The 21,752-nt window shown below is 38.9% G+C and overlaps 1 protein-coding gene across 4 annotated transcripts; it reads left to right on the top strand.

Moving 5' to 3' along the window:
* The first annotated feature begins 385 nt into the window (after window positions 1-385).
* On the top strand, window positions 386-1,924 carry LOC6503264 (programmed cell death protein 6). Of its 4 annotated transcripts, none has more exons than XM_001965802.4 (3): window positions 386-575; window positions 627-1,002; window positions 1,809-1,924. In XM_001965802.4, the coding sequence occupies exons 1-3, from the start codon at window positions 520-522 to the stop codon at window positions 1,908-1,910; spliced, it is 534 nt and encodes a 177-aa protein (XP_001965838.1). In that variant the 5' UTR covers window positions 386-519; the 3' UTR covers window positions 1,911-1,924. The 4 variants fall into 4 exon arrangements, with proteins under 4 accessions (XP_001965838.1, XP_032310208.1, XP_014760169.1 ...); XM_032454317.2 differs by having other exon boundaries at window positions 397-575; window positions 1,591-1,854; XM_014904683.3 differs by having other exon boundaries at window positions 398-575; window positions 627-1,019.
* Window positions 1,925-21,752: the final 19,828 nt, after the last annotated feature.

The raw sequence follows: 21,752 nt of genomic DNA on the forward strand, positions 1-21,752 counted from the left end.
GAGCGTCCTTGTCACAAACAAATCTCCGAAACTATTAGTTGGATCAACTTGAAAATTTAGGAAAATATTCTAGATAAAAAAATTTTTTTTTGATTTTTTGAAACCGCGAAACCCTAATAATAACGTAAAAATGCTTTTACCATAATAATTTTTTAAATGCGTAAAAAATTTGTATATAAAAGTTTTACTTAACATTTTTTACTCACAAAAAACATAAAAACAAATGTTTTACTTATAAAAATTGTGTACATTTTTTTAATATTTTATGTCATTTTGAATGTTTATATTTTATATTTGACTAAACGTTTATTGCATACGACCAAAGATGCAGAAAGTTAAAAAAAGCTATAAAAATGAGTAAATTTACCATTCTTTAAAGTAACGCGTTAGTAAATTGAATAGTTGGTTGTACAACAGTGTTTGATAAATAAATCGAAAACATCGATGTCTCTACCTTCAATGGAACGCGCATCTATGAGTCATAAAAATAAGCATATGATTAACTAATTTAATATTAAAATGGCAAACCAGTGCGGAATTCCTGATCAACAATTTCTTTGGGATGTATTTCAAAGGTAAGGAAATTTATATACATTTTGGTTATAATAATAAATGCTTTTTTGTAGAGTGGACAAAGATAGGAGTGGCCACATATCTGCTGATGAACTTCAAATTGCGCTTTCAAATGGTACATGGTCCGCTTTTAATCCAGAAACTATACGACTAATGATTGGAATGTTTGATCGTGAAAATAAAGGAACTGTATCCTTTCAAGACTTTGGAGCCCTGTGGAAGTATGTAACAGATTGGCAAAACTGTTTTCGATCATTTGATCGGGACAATTCTGGTAATATAGACAAAGATGAGCTTAAGACGGCGCTTACATCCTTTGGATACAGGTTATCTGACCATTTAATTGGCGTTTTACTCCGAAAATTTGATCGATTTGGTCGTGGCACAATTTTGTTCGACGATTTTATACAATGTTGTATCGTGCTGTATGTAAGTATAAGTATACTGTAAGTATAAAGAAAAAAAGCGTATTATTTGCCAGAAAAAGTTTCGTTTCAATAACATAAAATGTTTAAAAAAAAGTTACCTTCATTGATTTACCCCTTTGTAGAACGGTGTATACAAACATATTTCTTTTCATACAATTCATTTTAAGGAGGACTTAACAAGTCTTAGGGCTTTTTATAAGTCAATAAGGCAAAAATTGCCGAAGTTTTGAGTCATATATACGTCAGTTTGTAAAAGTTGTACTTGCTCACTTTACTTTAACAATTTCTACATGAATTGCATTTTGGCAAAACCCTTATTTGCTTGCAGGAATATCATATTTTCGCACAAACACAAGCAAAAACGTGCAATAAAGTTTATTTGAAAAAGGTAACCTAACTTCGGTTGAAATTAATAAACCCTTGCAGTTAAGTAGGAGCTTATATACTAGATTATATTAGAAATGTATACTATAAAAGGGGAAGAGATGTCTCCTTCCCTGCGTTGCATACTTTGACCAAAATGAATACCATCTTTATTGGTTCATATATGTTTTTATTTTTAAATCACAAGATTTTTTTTTGGCCCCAGGAAAAGAACAGGAAAATACCCAGCCAGGAAGATCTGAAGGGAAACATTGATGACATTGGCCGAAATGTGAGATAAAATTGTTGTACTATAACTTCGATTTCTGTCAAAGTTGACATTTTTTTTTTGTGTTTTTTAATTTATTATATCTTAACCAATTTTTATAGGAACAAATCTTTCTATATAATCTTTTTATATAAATTTAAATGTTTTTATTTCAGACATTAACAACAGCATTCCAACAACATGACACTGATATGGACGGAGTCATTACAATACACTATGAACAATTTTTAAGCATGGTTTTTTCATTAAAAATATAACTGTATAAAAACAATTCAATTCTAATCTTTTTTCTAGTGGCAATGTATACCATAATCATTATTCCTAGGTGTGTGAAAATGGGGTCGATTTTTTTATTCTTTTTGTTGAACATTCGTTTGAATTTCGGTGTGACAAATTGTGACAAAAACAAGAAAAGCTAACTTCGGGCGGAGCCGAAGTTGATATACCCTTGCAGTTGCGCCATTACCGATCGTTTAGTTATATGGCAGCCATACGTTATAGTCGGCCGATCCTTATGAATTTGGCAAATCTGATTATTTCCCAAAATGGAATCTGTACCAAATCCCATCTTTCTAACTTAAAAAACACCAAAGTTATGCCAATTCCGATCAATCAGTTATATGGCAGCTATAGGATAGGGCCGATCCCGGCCGTTCCGACTTTTTTACTACCTGCAACAAAAACTAGATTGCGTAGAAACCGACAGACAGTCGGACATGCTTATATCGACTCAGGAGGTGATCCTGATCAAGAAAATATATAGTTTAAAGGGTCGGAGATGTCTCCTTCACTGCGTTGCACACTTTTGACCAAAATTATAATACCCTCTGCAAGGGTATAAAAGAAACAATTACAATGTCTAATCACACGATTACAATCACACAATTAACAGTTGCCATTTTTTACAAATGTGAAACTGAAATTTCGACTGATAAAAGAGGAGCCCTTTATGCTAAATCGATATTTACTAGAGCGGCACAGAAACATTTTCAATGGCAAAGTGTAAATGTGATAAACGAAAAATAAAAAAATCATGCGACATTGGCATTGTTGCATCAGGTATTAATAGCATTCATGTTTATGATCAAAAGTACGCATGTTAATTTGATTGTTTCCATACGCAAGGTCGTACGCAATTTTAAAAAAAAGCAAACAAAAAATTTAATTATCAAAAATTAATCGACTTCATTAAATTTTTACCCATTAAATACCCTGAGTGAACCTTAAAAAAAAGATATTGTTATTGTTGTTTTATGGAAATACAATTTAAAAAATTTAATTTTTTAACAATTAACAATTAGATTTTAATTTTAAGTTGGAAAACACAACCATTATAAAAAATATAAAGTCATAATAAAATATATAACACAATAATATTAGGTAATTATACATTAAATAATTAAATTGTTCCGCGGTCTTCTTTCCTCTATAGTCAATCGGCCATCGGTGTCGTATTTCAACATTTTATGAAATTTTAAATCCACAACTCAGGAATCGCGGAAAGATTGACATACTATATATCCATGCTATATTTCTAGTTGTTACGCCAAGCAGCTACAAACAAAACGGCTGAAAATAGTTTGATGCTGACACAGCGGTCGCTGATTTTGAGTTAAATACAACTCATTAATAAACATTAAAATTGACTTTCGGCTTTTGTATTAATTTCCATATTATCAAAAACGATTTTTTGTGACCCCGTCGTGATCACCCCCGTTCTTGTTGGGATTTTGAAACTGTCGTATATTCTTGGGAAAAGAAAACGCCACGTAGTCATTATTTGGTATTATTAGCAACCATCTCGAGGTACCATAACCTAGCAACCTCCTCGAGGTACATAATGGAGTCTGGAGCCGATAATTCATATTTAAAAATTGATCAGGTTCGCAAGTCCGCAAACTTGATCACGGCTGGCTAATCAACTTCAGCTTCGCCGCTCGAATCGTATTCTACGACCATAGAGGCGGTTGCCAACATCACAGAGAGTTACCCCAACCTTAACATAGATTTTTCTAATTGGAAGATTCTTAGCAACATTATTCTGGTCATCTCCAACTTCCAACGAGCATAGCAAGTCCACATTGCTGATTGAGGCCAGCCTGTTCTTCGGTCACATGTTCAAATCCAGCTAAGTTCCTGCCTCCCCTTCGCCCAAAATGCGCAATTTGGTTGGGTGGTTTTTGGACAGCTTCCTGTGTTAGCAATAAGGCAAGCAATGCGGAGGAACGAAAAAAGGAGGAGAATCAACGTTCCGTCCCTACGATTTCTGAATGGGACGGATTCCGCCAAATTCTTAAAATAAATGCACACAGCGGCATAATATAATTATCTATTGTCTGTATCTCTCGCAGTTTCGCATCTGCTATGGTATTATTTATAGCACTTTTGGAAGGTTTTGGAAATGCTTCTGCTCCCAAGCTCATCTGATGGAGTTTGTTTTGATTTTGATTCTAAGCGGCCGCTGATTAGGGGTTAAATTGAATAAATTAATAAAAATTTAAATTGAACTACGCCTTTGCATTAATTTGGCCTCTATCAAAACCGTTTGATAGTGTAACACGAGTTGTCATGCTTTATGATAAGTTTGACAAGACTTTCAGGAGAATATTCAATGATGGAATTCCTAGAGCAAAGAATCAGAGTCGGATCTCTGAAAGGAAATCGCAACGGTCAGAACGGAGGCCAAGAATCTGGCTTGAACATCCAGTACGTCCGGAAGCCAATCATCTGGTTCCTATTGTAAGGCACCAAATCTTGCTATTTAGTGAAGCCACTAACCATACAACATATAGGAACACCATCCGCTTGCAGAACTACAACAACTTAAAAGCAATCGAATGAAATATACTCTGTTTCTATCCTAATATATTAATATATTTAATTTATTCGTTGACAATATGTATATTAGAAAAACATTTCACAGCTACAACTTAATCGAATTCCACAACAAATATAAAATATAAGTTGAAATATTAAAATATAAAACATATTTTTTTCCATTATTAGTCGTATAATGTATACCTTAATTTTTTTAGGGTAGCATGCGTGAAAAGTTACCAAAATCAAAAATTTGGGCTGACTTCAAAACGAAGTCGAACGCACACAAATGAAACCGTGTATGTGAATGTGAGAGCACACATATGTACATATAAAGATCAGTTTTACCGCGGTTTACAACCTTCATGATGATGCGCTTCTCTGTGACTGAACAACCAAAAAAGTTCAACGAGATAGTGAGTGTAAAAATGAGCATAAGAATGAGAGTACGGTTCTCTCTGGGGCCTGTCGCAGGAAATTTTTGCGTCCATTTTCGTTGTATGAAATGAGAATTCTATATGTTGTATGGTTAGCGGTGAAGCTTGATTTCGAAGGCAAGAAGCGAGTGTGCAAAAAAGCTCTTAAAAGCGTGTTTTTGTCGTCTTCACTGCTGCTTTTCAAAGACCCCCAAAATGAGAAAAGCGTAGAGGAATAAACCGCCTCTCGACAGTTTCTGACTGGCAAAACTTGTGAAACTGCGGAATGGTCTTTGACTAACTCCAAACTAACTGACTAACCAAACTGACTAACTCCGCCTTTAGCTTACATAAAATTTGATAGGGTTCTTATTCCGAGACTCCGCCTTGTACAAAAAGTCTGCAACAATCCACACTAGTTACATCAATCCTCCAGATCTCTCAGAGGGAGGATCAGCCATGACATACCCCTTTAGCCGATGCATAGTGTAAAAACAGCGCATGCAATTGTTTAAAACCCTTGAAACGGTCCTCCCCTCAATGGGCCAGTATTGGGGACGAAAGCGAGGCAAACATCCTTAAGGGTGTAACCAATCTGCGCCATTTTAGCGAGCTTTTTCTTTCTTAAACTATGTACCAAAACGACGCGGAGCCGGGGCACCAGAAATGAGGTCGTACACATAAAAATCTTGGACGATAAAACTAGAGCCAATGGAGAAACCTGCACTTTCATTCAGAGCCAGCTTGTACATTGAACAAACGGATAGAAAATATGCTTACCTTGTGCCATACACCACGGTATAGAGATTAACAACCTTCTTGACATCATGGATAGAATCTTTCCAAAGATTTGTAGCGAAGCTTACGCAGCGCTACATATTATAAATGTCTCTTTGAAACCGAAACAAGGTATGAACATCTTAGGCAGCAAACCGTCTGGCCCAACTCTTAGCCCAGTAGTGAAGCTATTTTTCTTCAGGGCCCAATGATGGGAAAGCAAATACTGGAACTAACGTCGAAATTTCTTGGGCACCGGAAAAATTTGACCCAGATCCAAGTATTCCCTTATGAACGAAGCATTGTGAGTCCTTAAATACGGATGACAATCCAGCTTACGATCAAGCGAATGGAACCGACGCAAGATATGTACAACGGATTCCCCCAGCGAGAGCGTGGCAGGGTCTGTTTTTGTAAGATAATCTGGATGAGAAGGCATCCTTGAATTTCACCGAATTCAGAACTCATGAGTGCCCGCATATAATCGTTGAAGAGGTCGGATAACTTCCAAAGAGTTACAACAGATACTGACTCCACCACCCTCAGCTGCCGGATCTCGTTGATGTAAATCTTGAATATAACCGTAGATTACTAAAGTGGTTGCGCAAAACATAAAAGGCCACATCATAGTTAGAGTCAGAAATATCCAGCAGACATGATTACCCTTCTAAACTTCTCTAGGGGAGGCCTGTATGCAGTCATGGTAATATAACAGCACCACTGGTACCATCGAGAAACTAGATGTAAACGTGGTCGTTCATGGCCAGCTGAGACAATCTCTAATTCAACTCCTCCTGCAGCGTGTTGAATCGATCGCGCAAACGCTTCTCCACTGACACTAGGGTCATATTAGTCGAGTCTTCGGTTCGCGCCGCAGCCTTGATCTTTTGATGCAGGGCCTCCATTTCCTGACAAGTCACCTCTGCTCGTCTTCGCAGCATCCTTTCCTTGCTTGAGGCTATAGAGCAGGGATTAGAATATGACAGCAAAATCCTACACTGATGCACAAAATTACAAATACATATGTGCGATAGTTTTTTTTTTTAATTCCAATACAACAACAAATAGCCTTTGCACTAAGCCGAAAAGTGTTGAAACTAAGCTAAATGTTGTTAAGCTATGCAAAATTGTTTTTTGTAATTTTCTTTGCCTATGCTGGGAGCAGCACACGTGTATTACTTTGCTCTACCTATATGACAGAGCAATGCCACAACAGAGGAGAAACGAGAGCAATGTGTCTGGGCATTCCTGCATTAGATCCATTACACAATTTTTGAAGTTCATGGTTATGAAAACAAAAACAAACATGTTTTACAAAAGTTTACGCTAGTAATAGAATTTAAAAGCCCCATATTAATAAAAAGCTTCAGTTTAATTTTAAAAATTTATTCGACGGTTCAATTTAACCCCAAAATCCGCAGTCAGTTATGTCGAATACACAAGTAAGTGAAACTGAGAAAGGGAAGCTCCGTGCAATGTAGCAAAAGCGGTAAATTCAAAAATCCAATTCAAATGTTGTACATATAATTATATCTAGTGTTAATTCTGGTGGGAGATAGGATTGGTGATTATAATTTACTTTTAAATCCCCTGGTTCATTCATGGTCACAGAAATATGGTCTTTATTTGAAAACTTGTGATCAAATAGGATCCCAAGATAATTTATTGATAGTATTGATTATAGATAGTACGAAACCAAATGGGGTACACAGTGACACAATTTCATATATATTTTTATCAGTTTCACCATACTTTTGCAAAATTGTTGAAGTTGGGAAGTTTATGAAGAGGAATGATATAAGACTCATTCCGCTTCCTGGGTAAAGCCCAGGCACAACCGATAGATTAAAAATAAAAATCAGTGGCATACTATGAGGCTCACTATTTTAGTATGACGCTGAATATGAATTTTGAAGTGATGAAAGAGCAACAAACACAGTATTACTATTAAATTTTATATAACAAAAGAAATAAATTATTTAGAATCACTTCAAAATCTTGTTTTCATTGAGATACATAGGATTTGTAGCACAGATTACACAGTGTAACAGTGATTCTGAACTTTTGAAGTGACATAGTAGGAATTGTTCATTGGGTCGAGTATATCACAAAACCATTTTTGAAATATTTCTAACACCCTCAAAATCTTGATTTATGGTTAAAAAACCGTTTTTCGGGACTTGTTTGCGCTTAAGAATTCCTGTACGCGTTTTTTTCAACCGATTTCAAAATGTTTGGGGTTTTTTAAATAGTGAAATGTTGTAGCTTTTGAAAAAAAATATATCTTCGATTTTGTTAAACAAAAAGAACAAAAATTTTACATCTGAAACTGAAGTTTTCGACTTTTGTTCGTGTTTTTCGGATTTTGATGCCAGTTTTTCGGTACAACTTACAAAAATTCGGCCGTTTTTGATACATATCAATGTTGTCTCATTAATTCTGAATAAAATGAGACAAATTTCATCAAAAAATAATGAAAATTGGTAAAGTTATAACGCTTTTCCCAAAAAGAGTCAATTCAACCTTGCGTGCGCTCCGGAGTACCTGTGTGTATAAGACAGGAATATGCTCTTCGTCTTATAGTGCTCCCATGGTTTTATTGACTTTTTTTGGGAAAAGCGTTATAACTTCAACAATTTGTATTATTTTTTAATGATATTTGTCTCGTTTTATTCAGTATTAATGAGACAATATTAATATGTGGCATAAATGACAGAATTTTTGTCAGAAGAAAGCAATATACTCTTATTCTTATACACATTGTTACTCCGGAGCGTCCGCTAGGTTGAATTGACTTTTTTTGGGAATAGCGTTATAACTTTACCAATTTTCATTATTTTTTGATGAAATTTGTCTCATTTTATTCAGAATTAATGAGACAACATTAGTATGTGGCAAAAATGACAGAATTTTTGTAAGTTGTACCGAAAAACTGGCATCAAAATCCGAAAAACACGAACAAAAGTTGAAAACTTCAGTTTCAGATGTAAAATTTTTGTTCTTTTTGTTTAACAAAATCGAAGATATATTTTTTTTCAAAAGCTACAACATTTCACTATTAAAAAACACCAAACATTTTGAAATCGGTTGAAAAAAACGCGTTCAGGAATTTTTAATTGCAAACAAGTCCCGAAAAACGGTTTTTTAACCAGAAATCAAGATTTTGAGGGTGTTAGAAATATTTCAAAAATTGTTTTGTGATATACTCGACCCAATGAACAATTCCTACTATGTCACTTCAAAAGTTCATTCACTTTTGTCATATTTGTAACACTGTGTTATTTAGGTTATGAAAATGAAAGCAGTTCTTTTAAGCACATCTGTAGTTCTGGACCTTTTTGACCAGTAGTTTTTAGAGAAGATTCAATAGAGACTGATACTGAAAACGTAGGGTGGTATGAATCCTCAGGAAGCGATATTGAAAAAGTAGTTTTTAAAATTGAGTAAGTGCTATTTCAGAAGATAAAGTCAAGGGTCCTGTTCCTGGTGTTTAAAGTGGGGTTGATTTGTCAAAGGGCCAAGTCAATTAAGCCATCAGTAAAATCATTTAGTAAACCAAGGCGAATTTTAACCGCAACAAATTGGATTTTAGGTGTGTGATCCAATAAATAAAATCAAGCTTAAAAAAAAAAAAAAACGGTGTGTCATACACGGAAATAAGTCGGGGGGAAAATTGAGTTTTTACAACTGTTGAGCTATCAGCGTTTTGATAGCGACCGAATTAATAAAGAATCCACAATTTAATTTCAATAATTTTATTGGGTCAATTTAATCCCAAAACAACGGCAGCGGCCGATCCCAACAAAACCGAATATACAAGTGCAAACCCTAAGAGCTTGCGCAGAAGCTCCACCAAAGCTCCCAAACTGCATGCGCTACAAAAGAACAACAAAGCGCATGCGAATCTGGGAGAAACAAAGAATATGGAGCAGCTGATAACGGGCAATTAGTGGACCGCTGCGGCTGGTTACACTGAGAGAATAGAAATAGAAATAATTATGATTTTTGATGCTGGCACAAGTCCCAACATCCTCCCCCCGTTGAATTCCATCTTTCAACAAAAAATCCTTAGGGGCATGGTGCAGCTTCATCACATAATATTGCTGATGATCTCAAGGTCCATAATTCTCAGTTGCAGGCTGCCGTGTCCATCCAGATCCAGAGAGCGCTCGAGCGTCAACAGAGTGGCGAGAGTGGAAGGAAACATCTTTCCGAAATTGCGCGTAGGCGCACCTTTCGATTGCAGGATCGGGAGCCTTCACGGCTGGAGCAGCAGCCACCTTGGCAGCGATGCGGACGACCTCCCCCCATTGGAAGGGTGCAGGCTAGAGTTCAGAATGGAGTCAGACCTGGGTGCTGACTTAATCGGCAACGGTGACAATAATCCAAATCCCGAGCCAGATGAGGGATTAAGTTCAGCAGCTTCAGAAAATCCATCGCAGACAACTGCCAGATGCGACGTTGAAATAGCGACCACGGGGGGAGCGGTGGATAGCAGGGGCACTGATGAGACGCAATTGGACACGTCCTGGCTATCGTGATCCTTGTTCAGGTTTCGCTCCAATTTAAAAACCTGAGAACCCGATTGGATGTCGCAGTCCAGCGGGTAATCCTGACTGCATGAGCGACGCTTTTCCAACAGACCATCCTGCACCTTCACCACCGCTATGGTTGGTTCTGCCATTGACGAAGCAGTGGGACCATTGGGGCCGTCGAGACAAGTGGAGTGTGCAGGTACCCTCATGGAGTGCTTTGCCATTCCCACCTGAATGTCAAAGCGCACATCAGCGGCAAGCTGGGAGAACTTCCAGCATAATTCACTCCCAACTTCAACAGAGCTCAATCGCTCTAACTCATCCTGGAGTGTGGTAAATTTCTTGCGCAACGCAATTTCCAACGGCTCCAGTACCATGATGGTCAAATCTTCCTTCTGAACTGCAGCCTTGACCTTGTTATGCAGGGCTTCCATCTCCTGGTAGGTCACCTCTGCTCTTCGCCGCAAAAGCCTTTCCCTGCTTGCAGGAACCGAGGCACTAGCTACATCTCCAGACTCCATTATGCAATTTGTTTTTGTGCAAGGTGCAATGCAATGGAAACAACAGCAACAAGTTTTCCTTTGCAAGGTTTCCTTTAAGCACTTTAATGATCACAAATCAATTAGAGCGCGATCACGTCGGGGTCACCAATGTTGAGCTATCAGCGTTTTGATAGCGACCGAATTAATAAAGAATCCACAATTTAATTTCATTAATTTTATTGGGTCAATTTAATCCCAAAACAACGGCAGCGGCCGATCCCAACAAAACCGAATATACAAGTGCAAACCCTAAGAGCTTGCGCAGAAGCTCCACCAAAGCTCCCAAACTGCATGCGCTACAAAAGAACAACAAAGCGCATGCGAATTTGGGAGAAACAAAGAATATGGAGCAGCTGATAACGGGCAATTAGTGGACCGCTGCGGCTGGTTACACTGAGAGAATAGAAATAGAAATAATTATGACTTTTGATGCTGGCACAAGTCCCAACAACAACAATATTTTAATAATAACACCACCAGCGAAAAACGGACAATACGAACGGTATGTAGTGTAATTTGGAACGAGGAGAGCAAATGGAAACCACATTATTTTTTTTGCTTGCGTCATGCTTTAGAATCAAGAAAAATCATTAGGCAATACTCAGATATAATTACTTAAAACGACGATATTTTGCGTTGATGTTTAAAATTAAATTTGGTATAAATATATCGAAAGTAGTCGTTTTAAGATGCTGAGCTAGGTGTGATTTAACGTCGTCGTAACGAAGTGCCATCGGGCATAGGGCGGGATACAAACATCGCTTTCATAGGTCGCTTTCCCAGTAGCTCTTACAGTCAACCCAGGACCTCAGCGCAACACCTAAAAGTAGTTAAGAAAACGAGGCAGCATACGCAAGAATCAGGTCACTAGGTGGGTCGATGCAGCAGGCAGCCTACGTACTGGAGGAATTTCGAGAACGTTCGGTAATTGAACTAAAAATTCTGTTTTAAAGATTCTCGGGTGTCCAGTATGATTTCAAACTGGGTTTCCAGTATGTCTTTTTCAAAGAAAGTGTATTGTTGTTCAGAATCAGTGCTGCCAACTTTTCTTAAAAAAAAGCTGTTTTTGACGTGAAAAACCATCAAATAAAGCCAAAAAAAAATTAGAAAAAAGCCATCAAAAAGTATTTTTTTTTTTAAATCATATATTTTTTGGGTTTAGTTAACGGTAAAGTTAATTTTGTTCGCTTATATTAAAATATCAATTAATTTGTCTAAAATTTGCTGCTTGGTAAAAATCATAAGTATAAATTTCCCGCTTCCTGTTCCATTGTTTTGATTGGCAAAGTCACAAAATCTAATTTGTTGGGTTGTTGAAATCCGTCTGAAGCACTTTTGTGTTACATGGAATGGGCGCGCAAATCGGAAAGTTTCGCGGTAATTGTGCATTTGCAGTAACTGCACAAAACTCGCCCTTTGGCGGTGTAGTCTCTACGAGCCCAAGCCTTGAACTCTTCGCTTTTGAGCCACGCATCCAGAATTTTCTGTTTATAGTCTTTTGGCATTCTTGAATTTTTTTTAAACGTTTCTGTTAAGCTGACGCGTTGCTCACTCGATCGATTTAAAGTGACCAGAGTTAGATGTTTGGTATATTTAGGTATTTTAAAAGGTAATCTTGAACTTACTTAATGTAACTTATGTACTTAATGTAACGATCCTACGCAAAAAAATCATTTATCAAAAATAAAAAGCCAGAATTCCCGCTGCCCGCCGTTTTTACATTTTTCCTTTATAAAAAGTCAGATTTGACGAAAATTTGACGGATTTGAGCCACATTTGACGAAATTAGCAACACTGTTCAGAATCTCCAACGTAGAGATTCACTCAACAATTTTAGTCCAAGAAATTGAGACACCAGAATTCAAAATAGTTCGTTGATCGACGCAAATTTCTTACGAACTTGAGAAAAATTTTCGGATTGCTTCATGAACGTGCTTTATCGGACTCTGTTTTACGACAGAAGAGGTAAGACCACGTTAAGCCAATATTTTTGATGATGAGTTTATACGACCATTGTGACCACCACCCACTTAATGCTCACAATTATGGCACAAGCAAAAAGATAAGTGGGAGTGACCAGTAATAGTACCTCCAATCTCGCATTTCATAGCTGTACGAATATGGTCAATTTATAAAGTCCCACTGAAAAGAGCGAGTACAAAGAGCGTAGAAAAGTAGAATCAAGCTTAAAACTGCGGCGTAAAGAGATCGGATCTTAGAAGAACGAAGTAATGGATGAAGGTAGCAGGTTGCAAAAGCAGGTAAACATTTATAAATACGTAACTGCCTTTAAAACAGTAGGCAATGTAGCGGCAATGTGTAGCAGAAATCCGTAGAGAAAAGTTAATGTATAAATTCCGTAACTGCCGCGTTATCATGTTGAATGGAGCGGAAGTAGTACACAAGAGTTGCGGATAAGTAGGAGCGAATCAAAAACACGTCCAGATTAAGATTATTATAAACAGATTTGTATTTGGCTGCTGACTCAACACACACCACTTTTAGACGTGATTGACCTCTGTAAAGAAATCAGAAATTTGTCTGTAGATTCCAATACTTAGAGGTAAAATCACAAGAGTTTGGTGACATAGAATTTCTTTCCATTAAAATCATCTTGTCCGGCCAATAATTATATATTACTTGGTCATATGTACCACCTATGTCCGAGCCGCCCACATATTAACATTCTAATCTGTTGTCCGATTCTGACCAGTTGGTGGCTGAACACACCCCGCGTACATGTTTAACATGTTACTCGGTCGAAATATCGGGCTACATGTGTTTTATTTCAGATCCTGATTGAATTTGTCTTTCTAGAGCTTAACCTCTTTCTAACCCTGAGTGTCTACAGCATCCCATGCTTGAGGTTTCAATCGAAAGCAATAAACTTAAAATTTAAAGTTCTTTTGTAAAGGCGCATACCCGGAGAGAGAGTTGGCCAGGGCTCTGAGAGGCGTCGGAAAGGAGGCCTCGTTGCTAAGCTCCGATACGACACTAAGATCGTCTATTCAATGATACGCCAAGAGAAGCACTCCGCGAGGAGGGGAACCCTATTTTGCAACGTGGCGGTAAATAGCCCACTGCGATCCTTAGAAGGTGGTGGCTGCAGAGTTCTTGCTTACGCTGACGATGTTTCATTTGCCTTCGAGGGGAAATTTTCACAAACTTTATTACGGGAAAGCTAAGAATGCTCTTGAAATGGGCAAATGAGAATGGGGTAGGAGTTAATCCATCCATGACCAAACTTGTTCTGTTCACTCAGAAATATAAAATAGCAATTTCGACGCTTCGTAAGGTCTTCCGAAGAAACTTTTACCCTTAGTTGAAGTGCAAAATAAGTGCAAAAAACCATCAAACTGGACTGGAAACTGTACTGGAAGCTTAACACCACTTAACACCACTGAAAAAAAGCGGCAATAGCGCTCTACTCCGTTCGGTATAGCATTACACGAATTACTACTCATTAGCTCGAAGCTGATTGGTCAGGTGGGAGTCAGTTTCTACTGAGATCCAACTGTAGGACCCCTTAGGAAATGGATCATCTGGGTACCCACAGAGAGAGACCCCGAGCGAAATTGCGCCGCTGACGAATTAGCAAGGGCAGGCACTACCAACCCTCTTCATCCGGAAAAAGAACCAGTAGGCAACCCCTTAGCAACTTGCTGGGACAAATGCAGGGAGTACTTCAACCTGGTATCCCTAAGGAAATGGAGTAATCTTCAGACCTGCAGAAACTCGAGCTTGATCTGTCTCACTCATGCCAGAAAAAGATCCACGAGGCTTATTGCCCCTAACAGGCAAGATTGTAGTCTAGCAATTAAGGCAATCACAGGGCACCGGTTGATAGGCACGCATGCGGCCAGATTATCGGTGCAGGGGCTGCACAAACATAATGAAGGAAGAGACGGTTGCGCACCTCAAATACTACTACCAGGCTCTTGGGCGTAAACGACGGAAACTGTTTGTCGCCACTACCCTAATACACTTAATTGACCTCACAGTGATCCCTCCACGCGGACTAGTGGCGATTATCCGAAAAGCCGGATGGAACCACTAGACGCCACAAGTAGGATAGACACCTAAGTACATCAGTAAACAGGAAGAATTGAATCCATTGCTTCATATCTTGCCTGAGCGATAGCACAAAAAGCCCAAGCGGCTCAAGTGAATGCGGAAAGTTTTTTCCGTGGCCAACCGCATCGCCGCCTCAACCTAACCTAACCTATCCATTAATAAGTTAACACCAAATATGTCAAATACTAAATAACAATAAATTACTAAACAAAACGTTTAGTCCAGTCACAGACGCAAAAGTTCTTAACAACAACAGCAATAGAGCTTGCGCCACATCATATTAATTCATAACATATTAAAATATCAATTAATTTGTCTAAAATTTGCTGCTTGGTAAAAATCATAAGTATAAATTTCCCGCTTCCTGTTCCATTGTTTTGATTGGCAAAGTCACAAAATCTAATTTGTTAGGTTGTTGAAATCCGTCTGAAGCACTTTTGTGTTACATGGAATGGGCGCGCAAATCGGAAAGTTTCGCGGTAATTGTGCATTTGCAGTAACTGCACAAAACTCGCCCTTTGGCGGTGTAGTCTCTACGAGCCCAAGCCTTGAACTCTTCGCTTTTGAGCCACGCATCCAGAATTTTCTGTTTATAGTCTTTTGGCATTCTTGAATTTTTTTAAACGTTTCTGTTAAGCTGACGCGTTGCTCACTCGATCGATTTAAAGTGACCAGAGTTAGATGTTTGGTATATTTAGGTATTTTAAAAGGTAATCTTGAACTTACTTAATGTAACTTATGTACTTAATGTAATGATCCTACGCAAAAAAATCATTTATCAAAAATAAAAAGCCAGAATTCCCGCTGCCCGCCGTTTTTACATTTTTCCTTTATAAAAAGTCAGATTTGACGAAAATTTGACGGATTTGAGCCACATTTGACGAAATTAGCAACACTGTTCAGAATCTCCAACGTAGAGATTCACTCAACAATTTTATTCCAAGAAATTGAGACACCAGAATTCAAAATAGTTCGTTGATCGACGCAAATTTCTTACGAACTTGAGAAAAATTTTCGGATTGCTTCATGAACGTGCTTTATCGGACTCTGTTTTACGACAGAAGAGGTAAGACCACGTTAAGCCAATATTTTTGATGATGAGTTTATACGACCATTGTGACCACCACCCACTTAATGCTCACAATTATGGCACAAGCAAAAAGATAAGTGGGAGTGACCAGTAATAGTACCTCCAATCTCGCATTTCATAGCTGTACGAATATGGTCAATTTATAAAGTCCCACTGAAAAGAGCGAGTACAAAGAGCGTAGAAAAGTAGAATCAAGCTTAAAGCTGCGGCGTAAAGAGATCGGATCTTAGAAGAACGAAGTAATGGATGAAGGTAGCAGGTTGCAAAAGCAGGTAAACATTTATAAATACGTAACTGCCTTTAAAACAGTAGGCAATGTAGCGGCAATGTGTAGCAGAAATCCGTACAGAAAAGTTAATGTATAAATTCCGTAACTGCCGCGTTATCATGTTGAATGGAGCGGAAGTAGTACACAAGAGTTGCGGATAAGTAGGAGCGAATCAAAAACACGTCCAGATTAAGATTATTATAAACAGATTTGTATTTGGCTGCTGACTCAACACACACCACTTTTAGACGTGATTGACCTCTGTAAAGAAATCAGAAATTTGTCTGTAGATTCCAATACTTAGAGGTAAAATCACAAGAGTTTGGTGACATAGAATTTCTTTCCATTAAAATCATCTTGTCCGGCCAATAATTATATATTACTTGGTCATATGTACCACCTATGTCCGAGCCGCCCACATATTAACATTCTAATCTGTTGTCCGATTCTGACCAGTTGGTGGCTGAACACACCCCGCGTACATGTTTAACATGTTACTCGGTCGAAATATCGGGCTACATGTGTTTTATTTCAGATCCTGATTGAATTTGTCTTTCTAGAGCTTAACCTCTTTCTAACCCTGAGTGTCTACAGCATCCCATGCTTGAGGTTTCAATCGAAAGCAATAAACTTAAAATTTAAAGTTCTTTTGTAAAGGCGCATACCCGGAGAGAGAGTTGGCCAGGGCTCTGAGAGGCGTCGGAAAGGAGGCCTCGTTGCTAAGCTCCGATACGACACTAAGATCGTCTATTCAATGATACGCCAAGAGAAGCACTCCGCGAGGAGGGGAACCCTATTTTGCAACGTGGCGGTAAATAGCCCACTGCGATCCTTAGAAGGTGGTGGCTGCAGAGTTCTTGCTTACGCTGACGATGTTTCATTTGCCTTCGAGGGGAAATTTTCACAAACTTTATTACGGGAAAGCTAAGAATGCTCTTGAAATGGGCAAATGAGAATGGGGTAGGAGTTAATCCATCCATGACCAAACTTGTTCTGTTCACTCAGAAATATAAAATAGCAATTTCGACGCTTCGTAAGGTCTTCCGAAGAAACTTTTACCCTTAGTTGAAGTGCAAAATAAGTGCAAAAAACCATCAAACTGGACTGGAAACTGTACTGGAAGCTTAACACCACTTAACACCACTGAAAAAAAGCGGCAATAGCGCTCTACTCCGTTCGGTATAGCATTACACGAATTACTACTCATTAGCTCGAAGCTGATTGGTCAGGTGGGAGTCAGTTTCTACTGAGATCCAACTGTAGGACCCCTTAGGAAATGGATCATCTGGGTACCCACAGAGAGAGACCCCGAGCGAAATTGCGCCGCTGACGAATTAGCAAGGGCAGGCACTACCAACCCTCTTCATCCGGAAAAAGAACCAGTAGGCAACCCCTTAGCAACTTGCTGGGACAAATGCAGGGAGTACTTCAACCTGGTATCCCTAAGGAAATGGAGTAATCTTCAGACCTGCAGAAACTCGAGCTTGATCTGTCCCACTCATGCCAGAAAAAGATCCACGAGGCTTATTGCCCCTAACAGGCAAGATTGTAGTCTAGCAATTAAGGCAATCACAGGGCACCGGTTGATAGGCACGCATGCGGCCAGATTATCGGTGCAGGGGCTGCACAAACATAATGAAGGAAGAGACGGTTGCGCACCTCAAATACTACTACCAGGCTCTTGGGCGTAAACGACGGAAACTGTTTGTCGCCACTACCCTAATACACTTAATTGACCTCACAGTGATCCCTCCACGCGGACTAGTGGCGATTATCCGAAAAGCCGGATGGAACCACTAGACGCCACAAGTAGGATAGACACCTAAGTACATCAGTAAACAGGAAGAATTGAATCCATTGCTTCATATCTTGCCTGAGCGATAGCACAAAAAGCCCAAGCGGCTCAAGTGAATGCGGAAAGTTTTTTCCGTGGCCAACCGCATCGCCGCCTCAACCTAACCTAACCTATCCATTAATAAGTTAACACCAAATATGTCAAATACTAAATAACAATAAATTACTAAACAAAACGTTTAGTCCAGTCACAGACGCAAAAGTTCTTAACAACAACAGCAATAGAGCTTGCGCCACATCATATTAATTCATAACATATTAAAATATCAATTAATTTGTCTAAAATTTGCTGCTTGGTAAAAATCATAAGTATAAATTTCCCGCTTCCTGTTCCATTGTTTTGATTGGCAAAGTCACAAAATCTAATTTGTTAGGTTGTTGAAATCCGTCTGAAGCACTTTTGTGTTACATGGAATGGGCGCGCAAATCGGAAAGTTTCGCGGTAATTGTGCATTTGCAGTAACTGCACAAAACTCGCCCTTTGGCGGTGTAGTCTCTACGAGCCCAAGCCTTGAACTCTTCGCTTTTGAGCCACGCATCCAGAATTTTCTGTTTATAGTCTTTTGGCATTCTTGAATTTTTTTTAAACGTTTCTGTTAAGCTGACGCGTTGCTCACTCGATCGATTTAAAGTGACCAGAGTTAGATGTTTGGTATATTTAGGTATTTTAAAAGGTAATCTTGAACTTACTTAATGTAACTTATGTACTTAATGTAATGATCCTACGCAAAAAAATCATTTATCAAAAATAAAAAGCCAGAATTCCCGCTGCCCGCCGTTTTTACATTTTTCCTTTATAAAAAGTCAGATTTGACGAAAATTTGACGGATTTGAGCCACATTTGACGAAATTAGCAACACTGTTCAGAATCTCCAACGTAGAGATTCACTCAACAATTTTATACCAAGAAATTGAGACACCAGAATTCAAAATAGTTCGTTGATCGACGCAAATTTCTTACGAACTTGAGAAAAATTTTCGGATTGCTTCATGAACGTGCTTTATCGGACTCTGTTTTACGACAGAAGAGGTAAGACCACGTTAAGCCAATATTTTTGATGATGAGTTTATACGACCATTGTGACCACCACCCACTTAATGCTCACAATTATGGCACAAGCAAAAAGATAAGTGGGAGTGACCAGTAATAGTACCTCCAATCTCGCATTTCATAGCTGTACGAATATGGTCAATTTATAAAGTCCCACTGAAAAGAGCGAGTACAAAGAGCGTAGAAAAGTAGAATCAAGCTTAAAGCTGCGGCGTAAAGAGATCGGATCTTAGAAGAACGAAGTAATGGATGAAGGTAGCAGGTTGCAAAAGCAGGTAAACATTTATAAATACGTAACTGCCTTTAAAACAGTAGGCAATGTAGCGGCAATGTGTAGCAGAAATCCGTACAGAAAAGTTAATGTATAAATTCCGTAACTGCCGCGTTATCATGTTGAATGGAGCGGAAGTAGTACACAAGAGTTGCGGATAAGTAGGAGCGAATCAAAAACACGTCCAGATTAAGATTATTATAAACAGATTTGTATTTGGCTGCTGACTCAACACACACCACTTTTAGACGTGATTGACCTCTGTAAAGAAATCAGAAATTTGTCTGTAGATTCCAATACTTAGAGGTAAAATCACAAGAGTTTGGTGACATAGAATTTCTTTCCATTAAAATCATCTTGTCCGGCCAATAATTATATATTACTTGGTCATATGTACCACCTATGTCCGAGCCGCCCACATATTAACATTCTAATCTGTTGTCCGATTCTGACCAGTTGGTGGCTGAACACACCCCGCGTACATGTTTAACATGTTACTCGGTCGAAATATCGGGCTACATGTGTTTTATTTCAGATCCTGATTGAATTTGTCTTTCTAGAGCTTAACCTCTTTCTAACCCTGAGTGTCTACAGCATCCCATGCTTGAGGTTTCAATCGAAAGCAATAAACTTAAAATTTAAAGTTCTTTTGTAAAGGCGCATACCCGGAGAGAGAGTTGGCCAGGGCTCTGAGAGGCGTCGGAAAGGAGGCCTCGTTGCTAAGCTCTGATACGACACTAAGATCGTCTATTCAATGATACGCCAAGAGAAGCACTCCGCGAGGAGGGGAACCCTATTTTGCAACGTGGCGGTAAATAGCCCACTGCGATCCTTAGAAGGTGGTGGCTGCAGAGTTCTTGCTTACGCTGACGATGTTTCATTTGCCTTCGAGGGGAAATTTTCACAAACTTTATTACGGGAAAGCTAAGAATGCTCTTGAAATGGGCAAATGAGAATGGGGTAGGAGTTAATCCATCCATGACCAAACTTGTTCTGTTCACTCAGAAATATAAAATAGCAATTTCGACGCTTCGTAAGGTCTTCCGAAGAAACTTTTACCCTTAGTTGAAGTGCAAAATAAGTGCAAAAAACCATCAAACTGGACTGGAAACTGTACTGGAAGCTTAACACCACTTAACACCACTGAAAAAAAGCGGCAATAGCGCTCTACTCCGTTCGGTATAGCATTACACGAATTACTACTCATTAGCTCGAAGCTGATTGGTCAGGTGGGAGTCAGTTTCTACTGAGATCCAACTGTAGGACCCCTTAGGAAATGGATCATCTGGGTACCCACAGAGAGAGACCCCGAGCGAAATTGCGCCGCTGACGAATTAGCAAGGGCAGGCACTACCAACCCTCTTCATCCGGAAAAAGAACCAGTAGGCAACCCCTTAGCAACTTGCTGGGACAAATGCAGGGAGTACTTCAACCTGGTATCCCTAAGGAAATGGAGTAATCTTCAGACCTGCAGAAACTCGAGCTTGATCTGTCCCACTCATGCCAGAAAAAGATCCACGAGGCTTATTGCCCCTAACAGGCAAGATTGTAGTCTAGCAATTAAGGCAATCACAGGGCACCGGTTGATAGGCACGCATGCGGCCAGATTATCGGTGCAGGGGCTGCACAAACATAATGAAGGAAGAGACGGTTGCGCACCTCAAATACTACTACCAGGCTCTTGGGCGTAAACGACGGAAACTGTTTGTCGCCACTACCCTAATACACCTAATTGACCTCATAGTGATCCCTCCACGCGGACTAGTGGCGATTATCCGAAAAGCCGGATGGAACCACTAGACGCCACAAGTAGGATAGACACCTAAGTACATCAGTAAACAGGAAGAATTGAATCCATTGCTTCATATCTTGCCTGAGCGATAGCACAAAAAGCCCAAGCGGCTCAAGTGAATGCGGAAGGTTTTTTCCGTGGCCAACCGCATCGCCGCCTCAACCTAACCTAACCTATCCATTAATAAGTTAACACCAAATATGTCAAATACTAAATAACAATAAATTACTAAACAAAACGTTTAGTCCAGTCACAGACGCAAAAGTTCTTAACAACAACAGCAATAGAGCTTGCGCCACATCCAGTTTAGTCCAGTCACAGACGCAAAAGTTCTTAACAACAACAGCAATAGAGCTTGCGCCACATCATATTAATTCATAACATATTAAAATATCAATTAATTTGTCTAAAATTTGCTGCTTGGTAAAAATCATAAGTATAAATTTCCCGCTTCCTGTTCCATTGTTTTGATTGGCAAAGTCACAAAATCTAATTTGTTAGGTTGTTGAAATCCGTCTGAAGCACTTTTGTGTTACATGGAATGGGCGCGCAAATCGGAAAGTTTCGCGGTAATTGTGCATTTGCAGTAACTGCACAAAACTCGCCCTTTGG

The sequence above is a fragment of the Drosophila ananassae genome, chromosome 2R (genome assembly GCF_017639315.1).
Source record: "Drosophila ananassae strain 14024-0371.13 chromosome 2R, ASM1763931v2, whole genome shotgun sequence".
NCBI classification, from domain to species: Eukaryota; Metazoa; Arthropoda; class Insecta; order Diptera; family Drosophilidae; genus Drosophila; species Drosophila ananassae.